At 40.2% G+C, this 12,923-nt stretch overlaps 1 protein-coding gene across 2 annotated transcripts in view; it reads left to right on the plus strand.

Annotated features, from left to right (window-relative positions):
* The window catches only part of LOC148229752 (tyrosine-protein kinase Src42A-like), a 46,194-nt gene that overhangs the window by 27,651 nt on the left and 5,620 nt on the right, over positions 1 to 12,923 (plus strand). The window contains exon 1 of one of the 2 annotated variants that reach the window (XM_088198036.1): positions 4,604 to 5,776. The exons of the other annotated variant lie outside the window; for it this stretch is intronic. Coding sequence (XP_088054162.1) covers positions 4,722 to 5,776 — 1,055 coding nt within the window. The 5' untranslated portion in view covers positions 4,604 to 4,721. Of the gene's footprint in view, positions 1 to 4,603; positions 5,777 to 12,923 lie in introns of those variants that run through there. 2 annotated transcript variants of the gene reach the window in all.

Consider the following 12,923-nt stretch of genomic DNA (forward strand, 5'->3'; position numbering starts at 1 on the left):
CGCGACCTCGAAGAGTGCTTTTGTGTATATATAAAGTGTCATCGAAATCATTTTTATCGTCTTTGTTGAATTGACGAAGGACATTAATATTACAATAAATAATAAAAATCGATTTTATAGACGTTGCGAAAAATGATGCTAATTTATCGTCCTCGTCAAAATCTGTTTTATTACGTTACTAGCATTGATGAGTTCAATAAAGTTCATATTGGATATAAAAAAATAAAATCGGTAAATTATTTTTTCAGAAAACGTAGGTAGTCATATTTTTATGCTATGTATATTCAAGGTTTTTATTTAGTTTTAATAAAATATTATGCTACAGTGCAGTTTTATTTTGATATTCAGTATAAGAAAAAAATCATGTTTATGAATATCAATATTTATATTCGAGAGCACTTAAAATGAGTTTTTAAAATCGTTGAAAGGCATTCTACAAATTTTATGTATGTAAAGTATGATATAACTTCAGCTTCCGATCTTTTTACAAAATACACAAATTGCATGATTAAATGGCCCTCACGTTGCAACCGATGTGTAAAAAGTTGCGCCGTCTTATTAGAACCACATGTCTTCCGCGTCAATATCTTCAATTTCGTGCCAAAAATGATGCGCCTATAGCGCTCACCGTTGAATGTTGCAGTCCGACCTTCATCGTTTTAAAAAAAGTAAGACCCGCTAGCGCCGCCTGGCCACAATGCGCACCAAAGTCACTTTTTGGGCATGTAATGCTCTCTCATAAATCACATGAGGATCTTCATCGTCACATGGGGCAAAATTGCTTATTAACATACCCGGGGAGGTGGAAATATGCCTCATTAGAGAATAATTTTTTTTTAAATCAGCATCAACTTATTGCTGTTCCAACACCCAATATGCATACATTTTTTGCTGTCCATGGTCTCTGGGTTTCAGTTGTGTTATCTGAATTTTATACGGATGCAGTTGCAAATTCAGTTGCAGAATTCGCCAAAAGGAGCCATAAAAAACTAAAAGCTGCGAACGCCGACGAATCGACAATTCCGGGTCTTCGGCTACACTTTCCCTTACAGCAGCAATAGTTGACGGTCCAGATGACTTTTAAGCCTAGCTTTTTTTGATTACTTTTCCTATCTAATAGAAGATTGGGATAAATAAAACCCAGGCAACGCCAATGTAATAGCTATGTAGTCTACGATAAAGTTAAAGCATGTATATAAAATATTTTTATGCGCACTGAAAAAAACTGTTACGACTGATTATCGTATATTTTACAAACTTGCTCGATTTTTAATTATTTCCTTCGTCTTCTGACATTCGTCCATAATACGAAAATCTAATCTGAGGTGATTATACTCAATCGTAATGATTAATTTTAATCTCTTAGACGCGACAGAAAATTGAAAATCGAATGCGATTCAAAAGCAACTGTGAGAGTATACAGTTAATATGTTAGGGGTACCCAGAAAAAAGGACGTTTTTTTAAATGAAAAGTATTTTTCCAGTAACAAATTTATTTACAGATACAACTTTTTCCATCGATCAGGCGAGTTTTAATCCCACATTTGTAAAAACTGACTAGCTGTGAGTTATAATATTCAGAAAGAAATGCTACACTATTAATTTTTACCATCTAAGTTATGTTGTAGAGACTTAAATAAATGGTAATCTGATGGTGTTATATGGAAAATAAGCAACAGTTTTCCATACTAGCGCGTTAATTTTTTCTCGCTGTATGAAGCAGGCGCGTCGCTTTGTTCTCGTCGCTTAGTGCGTGTGGAACACGCCTTCCCAATATTTTTTAAACTTCTTTTAATGCTAGATCATGAATATCCTGTTTTATCTCTTAACTCCTGAATCGATATCTCTGTATTGGCTTCAATTTCTGCAGCTATGCGGTCATCGATGATTTTTGGTGTCCTCTTCTAGGCTTGTCTTCCAAACAAAAATTTACAGATTTAAATCTTGTGAACCATGTTTTAAATTGCCGAACCAATAAAACTTAACTGTAGACACAGCACAAATGTTTTTGGTTGCTGTGGTTACAGATTTTTTTTTTGTGAAATTCATACAGCATACAAGTGCGTAAAAACACATTACTCGGAATGAAATTTTTCATTGAAACTTGCGGTGTTTTTTGTTGTTGTTATGTTCGTAACGCACTCTACAGATGTTAATCCAAACACTACCGAAAGAAGGACATGCAACCCGAACAACAAATAAGTCATAACTGACCGTCAAAATTATTCAGTATAAAAACGTCTTGTCTTTTGGGTACCCCTAATATATGTCGCTCATATATTATACGTTCCTCTGTTTGGTTAAGCCTTAGTGTCTCAGATTAAGCTTTCATATGTTTTTATGCATTAGATATAAGGTGTCATACGCCAATTAGCTCGCGCCGATTAAATCAGGTGTTTTGAAAGAGAGCCGACTTTGCGAAACGCCGTTTGAGAATCTCGCCGATTGATGAGTCGATACGAGACCGTTTTCTAATGCGCGACCACCGACGTTTGCAGTTTTGCAATTATTTTGCGCGCACGCCTTCGCCCATATCAATCGGCGCGAGTAAGATCGTCAGATTTTCGGAAACGCGCGAGATTTTCCAGAGAGGAAAAAATCGCGCGCACTGGTTTTTCCTGTCCGATATCGAAAATTCCGGTCTAGCGCTCGTCTATTTATAGCACGCCGAACGAGCTATCTCTTCTGGCCGAGCCGTGCGATTTCTTTTCACTCCATATCCACTTCTTACTTCATCGTTGCATATTCTCGTCAATTAGCGTTTTTCTCAGCGATTTCATCGCGACGGCGTCACTTTCCAACGCGTTTTTCGTACGTACCGCACTGGCGATAACAAAGTCGTAAAACGGCGAATCGGCCCGCGCCACGGTCGTTTCGCGTATTTTAATCAGACCTACCTCACGGACTCTTCAAACGAAAAACCTCCGAAGCTCTTTTTTTAGATTGCGGCCGAAATCCAAAACTTTAATCTGGCTCGAACGCGCCGCGAATGCTAACGATTAAATTTTGGTCAATATTACGTCGTATTACTCACGTTTGACTTTTATTATACGTGCAACACACTTACGAATTGCATGCGCCCAGAGCGTGTGCGCTGCTCACCCAACGCGACTTGCGAGATGTGCTAGATTGTGGGTAAAAGTAGTAGTATTTTCTTATCGTTAGAATTGTCATTTACGTAAAGTGCTTTACGAGAGCTACGAATATTTTCAGTTTCATCGCTGATAAGACATGTATATAATGAAACATGTGTTCCACTATTTCGTTTGTCGCGATTCGTCTTTGCTACGTTTTACTAACAAGTCGAGAAATAACGACGCTGTCCGTCGTTTGTCGCGGTATCTCAGCGTATGCATTCTGACGGCTGTTTATTTTGTCTCTGACCATCTCGAGTTTGTTTTATCACATCTCCCAGCGCAAAAGCGAACGCTAGACATGTCATTCAACTGGGTCAGATAACAGTGAACTGTCTTGTGATAAATCGCATCGAAAAGGACGCCGCTTTCGAGTAGGGTTTCTTATTTTCGGTCGAGTTTTTCATTTATGCGCATGGCGTTTTCGGCGATTGCGAAACGTCAGTTTTCTCGATAGACACGTATCTGTGTTTTAGGACTACGCGCGCCTTGTACCAGTTGTGCGTCGTCCTTTGTTTATGTTTTTCTCGCCCTCGATCGTGCGATATACATAATGTGTCATACGCGCCCCGCTTCGTTACGGGTTTTCGTTACGTCGTCGCGTCTCGATTCGTATTTGCATAATTTCGCTTTCATTGCCGAGGATCTCCCGTTGATAAGACGGCGTCGTTTCGAAACGTTTCGACGCCCGTCGCTAGGCTCTCCGCGAGTATCCGAATTGCATAATTTGCCGGGTCATTTTGAAAATACGGCGCCACCGGCTGGTTTCTATGGCGATTGCGCTCGCGGTGATCGCCAATTAACATAATTGTAATTATTATTGCGGATCGAGTGTCACTTTCTATTTTCTATATCGCGGATTCTCGAGCGGAGCCGGAGAATCAAAAAAGTAGGCTCACATTCGCGTCCTTGCGCAATCGAGTCGACGTCGATGCACTTCGTCCGATGCGTTTCGTGTCAACATCGCATACCGTTCGCTAAATAATCAATATTTGCCCAGAAGAGCGCGCGACGTCCGTCGACCGATTTGCGCTCCGGCCTCGTCGAATCTAGATCGTCGCGTAGATTTTTTCAGACGGACGCGTTCTGCACAATAACGTCGTAAAACGACCGCCGATGGTCATGTAGGTGAGGAGGAGATCTGTCGTAAATAAAGGGGCTCAACCGGCTTTGAACTATTGACCTGGTTGCCAGTTTTCCGCATAATGTTCTCGACCGACTCGCGCTTCCCACGAAATAAAATTAAAAGTACTCTTCGTTGCGAAAGTAACGCCTCCGCGCGAATCGCTCGACGGGGTTTTTCCGCGAAAACGCCAGTTGCGGTTACGAAATCGCCTCGAAAAGTTACGCGGGGAAGGCGGCGGCCGTCGCGCGTTATCGCCCCGCTCGGGGACAACGGAGCTTTCGGTCCGCGAAGGGCCATGTGCGGCGGATGCGGCGCGCTGGACCCGAGTTCATTATCGCGCCGCGGGACAGTCTCGCGGTCGCAGCGCACCGACGAGCACGCGTCGCGCGCACTCTTCGCCGATCGTCCGAGATCGACGACTCCTTTGTCCGTCAGTCATGTGAACGCGCTCCGCCCGAATCATGGTATCCGAAAGCTCCGCCCTGCCCGTCGTCTGGTGCGTTCGGGACAACCAGCTTGTGCCCCATCAGGTGTCCGCCGTGCGGCTCCAGGGGGCCGTCACCGGCGCCCATCTCGCCGCCGTCACCGACTTCCTCCGCCTCGTGGCCACCCGCCGCCTGGTGCTTCCGGCCACCCACGCCGAGATCGACGAACCTCCCGACGGCGAAGAAGACTCCTCCGAGAAGAGCTCCGTCCCCGTCCGCAAGGTCTCGCAGCAGCTTCAAGTCCCCTGCGTCTTCATCAACGAGACCAAGGAGCGCGCCGAGCTTCGGCCGCCGCCTCCCGAAAGGACCGTTCCTCAAAAATGTGATATTAGAGTTAGAAAAATGAGCACGTTCGCGCTCGCCGCGCCCCGGCTCAGCTTCGACTCGACTTCCTCCGCGGACAGCCTCTACGCTAACGTCGCTCCCGCGGAGGAATCGGACAATTTTTGCAAGCCCGAACCCGATCTCGTCAAGAACTGTCGGCCGCATAGGTGCTACGTTCCCCGCAAGAAGCGATCCGTGTCGTCGATCGGCTCGTTCGATTTCGACGATCCGGAGAACGACGTGATATTCAAATCTAAGCCTAAATCTAGTCAATGGGTGAGTCTCGACAGAATCGAATACAACCCCAAATACGCTAACACCGACCGGTCCGACAGCGCCGACGATCGAAGCGATTTCGTATCGAGATGGATAACCGACCTGGACGAAGACGTCCTCCCGGAGCTGAGGCGCAAGAGTCTCCCTCCCAAGACGAACGAGATGATCCTTCAGAGCGAAGCGTCCAGGCGGCACAGCGACGGAATGACGTGCTGCAAGGAAGAATCGCCCTCGCCCCTCGGCACAAAGTGGCACGACCTGGTCAAGAAGCACCTCCTCGCGCTGAGATCGGACAAGCGAGTCAAGAAACAGAAAGCAGCCTGGGCGAAGGCGACCAGAAGACTATCCGGGACGTCGACGACCTCCAGCGTCTCGTCGGACCTGTGCAGCGTGCCTTCGACTGATCCCTACGTCAAATTAGCGACTCTCCCGTAAGTACGTGCGTAAGTTCGATTCGCGTTTCGTTTCGTTCGCCGATTATTCATTGACTATTCCGAATGCAAACGAGCAAGGCCAACCGCGGACGATTGTCTCGATGCAAACGACGACGTCCCGAATCGTAGCGCATTCGATGAAAACAAAACGCCAGAGGTCGTCCGACTGAACCTTTTTTCAATATTTTACCTCACTTTCTCCGTCGAATGTCGATCGAGGCTGCGAATTTAACGAGACGTGCAATTTCTCCGAAAGGCGCATCCGTCCTTGCGCGTCGATCTCTCCCTGACCCTCGATGCAGTTTACGTTTTTTTAATTTAATTTTCGTTCTCGGTTCCGAGAAGCCGCGTCGCCGCTGACGTTTTCGCTCACCTGTCGCCCGTTGTTACCAACCGAGACGAAATCTCTTCTCTTTTTTTCGTTACGATTCGCTCGTCCGACCCGTTCGGCGACGATGATCGATCGCTTACGTCACCGTCGATCGTGCGCTACGATTGCGGTATCTCACCGGTGAAAATCGTCTTAGATCCGGTTGATTTTTCTCGCGGTTTCAGCGAATTCCGGCGATAATTGGCCACTTCAGGGCCGACCCAGAAAGCGACCAGGAAGAAAACGTATTCCGACCGACCTCGCCGTTTGGAAATTCGTCCATCGAAGCCGCGCCGTTCGAATTTCCTTCCGCATCTCTGGCGTGTTTTTGTTTTTCGCGACGAGACGAAAACAATGTCTCGAACGGAACCGCGCCACGCTACTGTCTCTTTATTACTCGATTGCGAAATGTCAATGACACTATTCAATCGAGTTATTCCACATAAGGGAAGTCTGCCGTGTCAGATGCGTCTTCGGCGGTAGCGGTGATCGACGCTTCTTTTCTTGCGTTTCTCAAATTCCGAATTAACATAGCTCAATGCAATCGCGAAACGTAACTATATAGGAATTTTTCGCATTTTATATACCATTTATAAACATCGACAGCATCCTTGGAATTCAATTGCATAGAAGTTGTATAACAATTTTTTTTCTTCTCTAGTACGCAGAAGTCCTCGTTCCTTTTCGTGTTTAATGTGTAGTTTTAATCATAAATTATAATTTATCAACCGTGTCGCACATAATATACTCATACGGTCATTATGCATCGAAATCAAAAGTGTGACATAATTCCGATTGAATTAATTTTATTGAATATTACGCAAAAGCTGTATTGACCTTTTCTCATTGTCATTATCGCACCTATGACACATAAAGATGCATTATGTACGATTCATACGCATGCTGCGTACCGTCGCATTTGTGATGAGTTTTTATGCATTTTGCGAGAATGCGCTTTCGACCCGATAGACGTCTTCGTTTTATCGCCGGCGGTTTATTGGGCCAATTCGCGGCACATGCTGATATAAGTGCTTTCACGGGAGCAATTTAACGACTATATTGTGATTTATTTAACTTTAAACTGTAAAATTATTTGCATTGTGCTATAATAGCCAAATCGAAAGCTATCAAATATTGAAAATAATCTTACGATTCTAATATTCAGCAACAATGTGTCGGTTGCAATCTTGTAATAAATTGTTCAATATGCGCATGGTCTATATATAAATTTGACGATTGTAATCTTGCAACTATAAATTATTCAATTTACATACACGTGTGTGTGTGCTTATATCTTTATATATATATACACAATATAACCCATAATATACTGTTCTATGAATCAAATGCACGTCATAATTTTCATAACTTAATTAATTATTAATTTTATATTATAAAAAATGTATCGATGATACTTTATTATAAAAAAAAAAATCCTAGTACTGCTATTAAATATGACATTGAATAATAAATATTTTATTGTTAAAAACTGTATTTTTTTATGTGCAACGTGGATTATATTTATTCCCTAAAGCATGGTTTCCCAAACTATGTTCCGCGGAACACTGGTGTTCCGCGGATCCAAGATAGGTGTTCCGCGGAGCCTAAATAGATATTTCACAAAAATTTAGAGTAGATTAAAAAAATTGTTAGTCTTGCTAGTACATAAAAATTGTTCATAAATCTGATAAAAAAGCTTGAAAATATGTGTTAAATATTTAACATTGATGTGTATAAAATCTGGAGGGAAAAGTTTCATAAGTCGGTGCTGTTTTTTTTAACTTTAAAATTTGATCGTATTTAAACAATATTTTTTTTGTTAATTAATCACACGATATTAGTGCTTGTTATACGAATTTTATTTATGTGACTAGATATGTTACTAGCAGTCATTGTATTTTGCATAGGCATGCACTGTTGACTAAAAAAATTTCCACAAATTTAAAAAATGTTATGAAGTAGCCGTGAAAATGATAAACTATGTAAAATCTAGACCACTTCAATCCAGATTATTTAAAATTTTGTGCGATGAAATGGGTAGTGAACATGAAGCACTTTTATTACATACTGAAGTGAGATGGCTATCCAGAGGAAAAGTACTAATAAGACTATATGAACTTCGAAATGAATTATTAGTCTTCTTGAAAGCACAAAATAATTTGCAACATCATTTTATAATTTTTTTAACAAATCCTTCCTGGTTGATACATCTGCATATCGGGCGGATATTTTTACAAAGTGAAATGACGTTAACTTATAATTACAAGAAAAAAGTATTACAATTTTTAATATGAGAGATAAAATTGAATCTTTTGATAAAAAAATACAATTTCAGATTTTATCGGTTGAATCTAATAATTTTGATTGTTTTCCTGTCTTGGATATGAATGTTTAAATGAATTGAATTTTCAAGTAGATATAAAAGTTTCACAAGTATTTTTAGAACACCTATATTACTTGAAAATAACTCTTTCGGAATATTTTCCGAAAACTAGTAAGGACGATTCCTGGGTTCGGAATCCATTTTCCGTGACAGTAAAACCAGTGGGCTTAAGGGATTATGAGAATTTAGTTAATGACTCTGATTTGAAACAAAAATATCAGCCATTAAATGATTTCTGGGCGAGTCTGACTAAAGAGTTCCCCAAGGTGTCAAAACAAGCTCTGGTTTGTTTACTTCCGTTTTCCACGACGTATTTATGCGAAGTGGGATTTTTTAAGTATATTGCAACAAAAACAAAATACAGAAATAGACTCCACGCCACGGCAGTTATGAAAATACAACTAACCAAAATTGTGCCTGATATAAAAAAAAATTGTTATTTAAGAACCCAAAATCATCAGTCATTAGTAGTTTTATTTATTTGCATTTTTATGTTTATTAAATAAATTTAATAACATTTCTTTAATAACATGTTTTATTTTATTATGAATTACCCAGCCTAAAAAATAAGTTAAGTGTTCCGCCAAAATTTTCGGATTTGCCAAGTGTTCCGTCGCTGAAAAAGTTTGGGAAACCCTGCCCTAAAGTATTATTTTTTGCCCAAATAGGTTTGTCGCTTTTCCAAACGTCGAAATCTCTCACCGTACATATGCACATATTAATTTATTCTGAGAAATCGGTATTCTTATAATCGATGCAATTATGTTACCACTTTAATCGCAAATTTTCTATTGTGTCTTAGTGCTACTAAAAGTTTTTTTTTAATATTATTGTTTTTTTCAACATGTTCAGGCTACTTAGCCGAAACGCGCCATCGCGGAGCCGCATCTTCGATGGCGCTTTTTCTCCTTAGCTTTTCGCGTTCCTTTGCGAACTTTCTTCGCGCTCCCGCTAACCGCCACGTGACCGGTGCGTGCTCGCGGGTTAAACGTCGTCTTGGAGAGTCGAGTTAAGAATTTAACCGGTCCGCTCCTCGCCATTATCGTCGATTGATTGGCGGCCGCGCTGCAAAGTCGGTCGGACGGCGGCGCCTAAAGTCGCCCCTCCCCGCACCCCCTTCCGCCGTTTTAAGTCTACATACCTGCGTATAACACATAAATCTCGCCGGCGCAATCAATTTTTATTTATCTCGAGTCGTTGCGGCGAAATTGGAACTCTTCCGGACCGGATTCTTCTCAGCTGGCTTTCGTTCGCTCCGGGGCGGACAATAGCGCCTGAAAATCCGTTAGCGATGAAAATGGAAAGAGTCCACATTGGCATCAACTTTTCCACCGTGCATGTTTAGTTATCGGTGCCGAATTCGTGTTTGCTCGATAATTCGAAACGGTCGTTTATAGATAAATTTGAAGTTTACGCGCATCTTGCTCTCGCATTGCAAAGGCGCTGTGTGCTTTTTTTAAGCGCACTCGCCTGGTAAATGTTTACACACGTACGACGTTGTGATAATGAGTATCGTCCAGAAGCATCGTGTCTCATAATCATTTTTTTATATCGATTGATTGATTAGTGCATATTGAGCAATAGTTGTCGTCTTATATCGTAATATTGGGTGAACGGACTGATGCTCGCATGGCAACTGGTCACAACACAAATCTATCTCTCACAAGGCTATTACTCATACGAATATTGCTCACACGGTTTAAGAAAATGTTTATTGCGTACAAATTATTGAAACATTCACGAGGGACTGACGAATTTTGCAAATTTTAAATACGTAAAAAAAGCTACAAAAATGTAAAAAAAAATTAATTTGTTCATATCTGACTCATTGAGATACGATTTTTATAGATTTATTTAATATGATATTTATAAAATATTTGAAAATCTGTATTTATCGATGCCAGGCAGAATACAAGAATTTATTAAAAGTAAAGGTGAAATTACGTCAAAATAATTTTGTTAAGATCTTATAAAAGTGTTTTATTTACAATCTTCTAATTTTTAAATGTCCTCGATACTGCTTTCTACGAATAGAACCAAAGAAAGGTCACGCGCACATGTTGAGTTGGAGCTCGCCATTATGCACTTGCTAGGACGACGAAAAAAATACATCTTTCCCAGAATAGACCCAATTATACATTCCTAATTTTACAATACCCGTATTTTTTTAGCAGTATTAACGGAAAACGAAAGTTAACAATTATAATTACTTATTATAAATTCAAAAAAGTGAAAAAATGCATCAAATTTGATAAAATAAATAAAAACCACCATGTAAACTTTCAATTGGCCATAGCTGTATGTTTATATCTATCACTGCTCATTGATATATATTTTAAATCAAAAATACATAATTGCCACATTATTTTTTTAAGCCGGAGATTTTTTTTTTAAAAGCGGAAAAAAGTACTTTAAAAATATTGTATGAATATTTATCAATATTTTACTTCATAAATTGATATTTTTCACTTTGTGTGCTGTTAATATTAAAATTAAACAACTTTCATATGTGAGCAATATTCGTATGAGCAATCGCCTTGTGATCGATAGATTTGCGACTAATTTTCGTATGAGCAAGTTGCTTTGTGACCAATGTTCGTGTGAGCAATTCACGTAGGGCATTCAAATACCCGCACAAATTAATTATCCGGTTCTCGGGTATTTTTTATAAAGGAACCGGGTACTCGGTTCGGTTCTGGGTAATTTTTGACAACTATTATAGGCTCGGAGTTCAAATTTACGATTTTATCTTGAATAATCTTGAATTTTAATCTTAAATCATTTTACCTTTTCAATACCCCGCTTATCACTACCTACTCTGTATGCAGCTGTGATTTTAACGGACTTCTTGGAAGCACCGAATATCGTTGCCCGGAAGCGAATTCCCAAAATACACGCGTTAGAGCGCCACAGTGACGTCACGATGACGTTTCACGCCGGCGCCGAAATCAGTTCCACAAATACTCACAGGCGTCGCTTCATACGCCGCTGCGATCGCGGGATCAGTTAGTCATAGATTGGATGATGCTGGACAATTACAAGATATACCGAAATGAGAACAAATCAATACAATATCATTAAAAAAAAAGGTTAGGTTGTTTGGTCCTATAGTAAAAGTCGGCGCGAGCGGCAGCGAGGCGCCTCCAAGACGACGCTAAAAAGAGAAGCGAGATGTGACGTCGACATGGCGCCCTAATGCATGCATTATGGGAATGCGCTGCCCGGAAGGCTTGAATCTCTAAATCAGATTTGCAAAATAGAAAAAAAAGACGGAGAATTTTGCTTCTTTAAAATCGTATGACAACAAATGCTTAATAAAAAAAAACATCATATTGAAATGAAAAGAACCGTGTACCCGTTAAAGTTGCCCAGTTCTCGGTTCCTTACCCGGTTTGGAAGCTCTAAATGCACGTAAGCAATCTTCCTGTGAGCAATAATAACCGAACCGTAATATTGATATGTCGATGAGATCACTAGATTGTGCTGTTAAAAATGCGCGTTCTTTCCATTTAATCGTTCGTAATGCGATATTTATAAGTCATGTTATAAGTACCTACCATAGGTAATTTTTACGGCAATTCATAATTATGTAACAGAAGTTAAATTGTCAACGATCTGATAAAATATTACTTTATATTATTCATTCATCGTGTAAATAATAGTTAAATTGTTAAACTATTTTTTTTATTTAATAACTATACCAAAATGTAGATAAATACTAGACCAATATAAGTTATAGTACTACTACGTAGTTTTAATCTATAATGTTATAGGTTTTTGTTCAAAAAAAATAAATGTTCTATATATATATATTTATATACTCGATCAATTAAAAGATTCGCAATGGCCCTTATCGTTTGGAATTCTTATCTCAATCGTCTTGATAATGAATTGTTTTCTTTGACTCGTTTCATTCCAATTGCGTATTCGATTGTGTACATTAGCTTTTTGTTTTTTCGGATTACTTTCTTCGTTTTTGTTCGATTTTCGAGTACGAGATGTTTCTATCGCGTCTTCCGGACAACAACCACCGCATAGCCGAAAATAATTCTAAACATGGGAATGTTGGAGCGCCGTAGTAGTAGAGCCCATTTCCAGAGGCCCAATATTGACAATTGCAGGTGATTCTTGAAAAAAATACCTCGCTCATGATCGGAAAGTCGCTGTGCCCAATTTTGAGTATTTAAAAAATGCGTTGTTATTATATTACCCTTCGTGCAAGATGATAATTACCATCCGAGTTTCGTGATCGGCTGACACAACTTTGCGGTTTTCTTCCTTAATTATTGTTGTAATGTTGTAAAGTGTCTCTTGTTTTGCCAATAAATATTTGAGATAAGATGTGTTTTTCCCGTCTTACTACGTGCTTAACGCGTCGAAAGCAATGAAGA

Source organism: Plectrocnemia conspersa, unplaced genomic scaffold, assembly GCF_051122295.1.
Source record: "Plectrocnemia conspersa isolate PC_06_02 unplaced genomic scaffold, ASM5112229v1 ptg000011l, whole genome shotgun sequence".
Taxonomy (NCBI): domain Eukaryota; kingdom Metazoa; phylum Arthropoda; class Insecta; order Trichoptera; family Polycentropodidae; genus Plectrocnemia; species Plectrocnemia conspersa.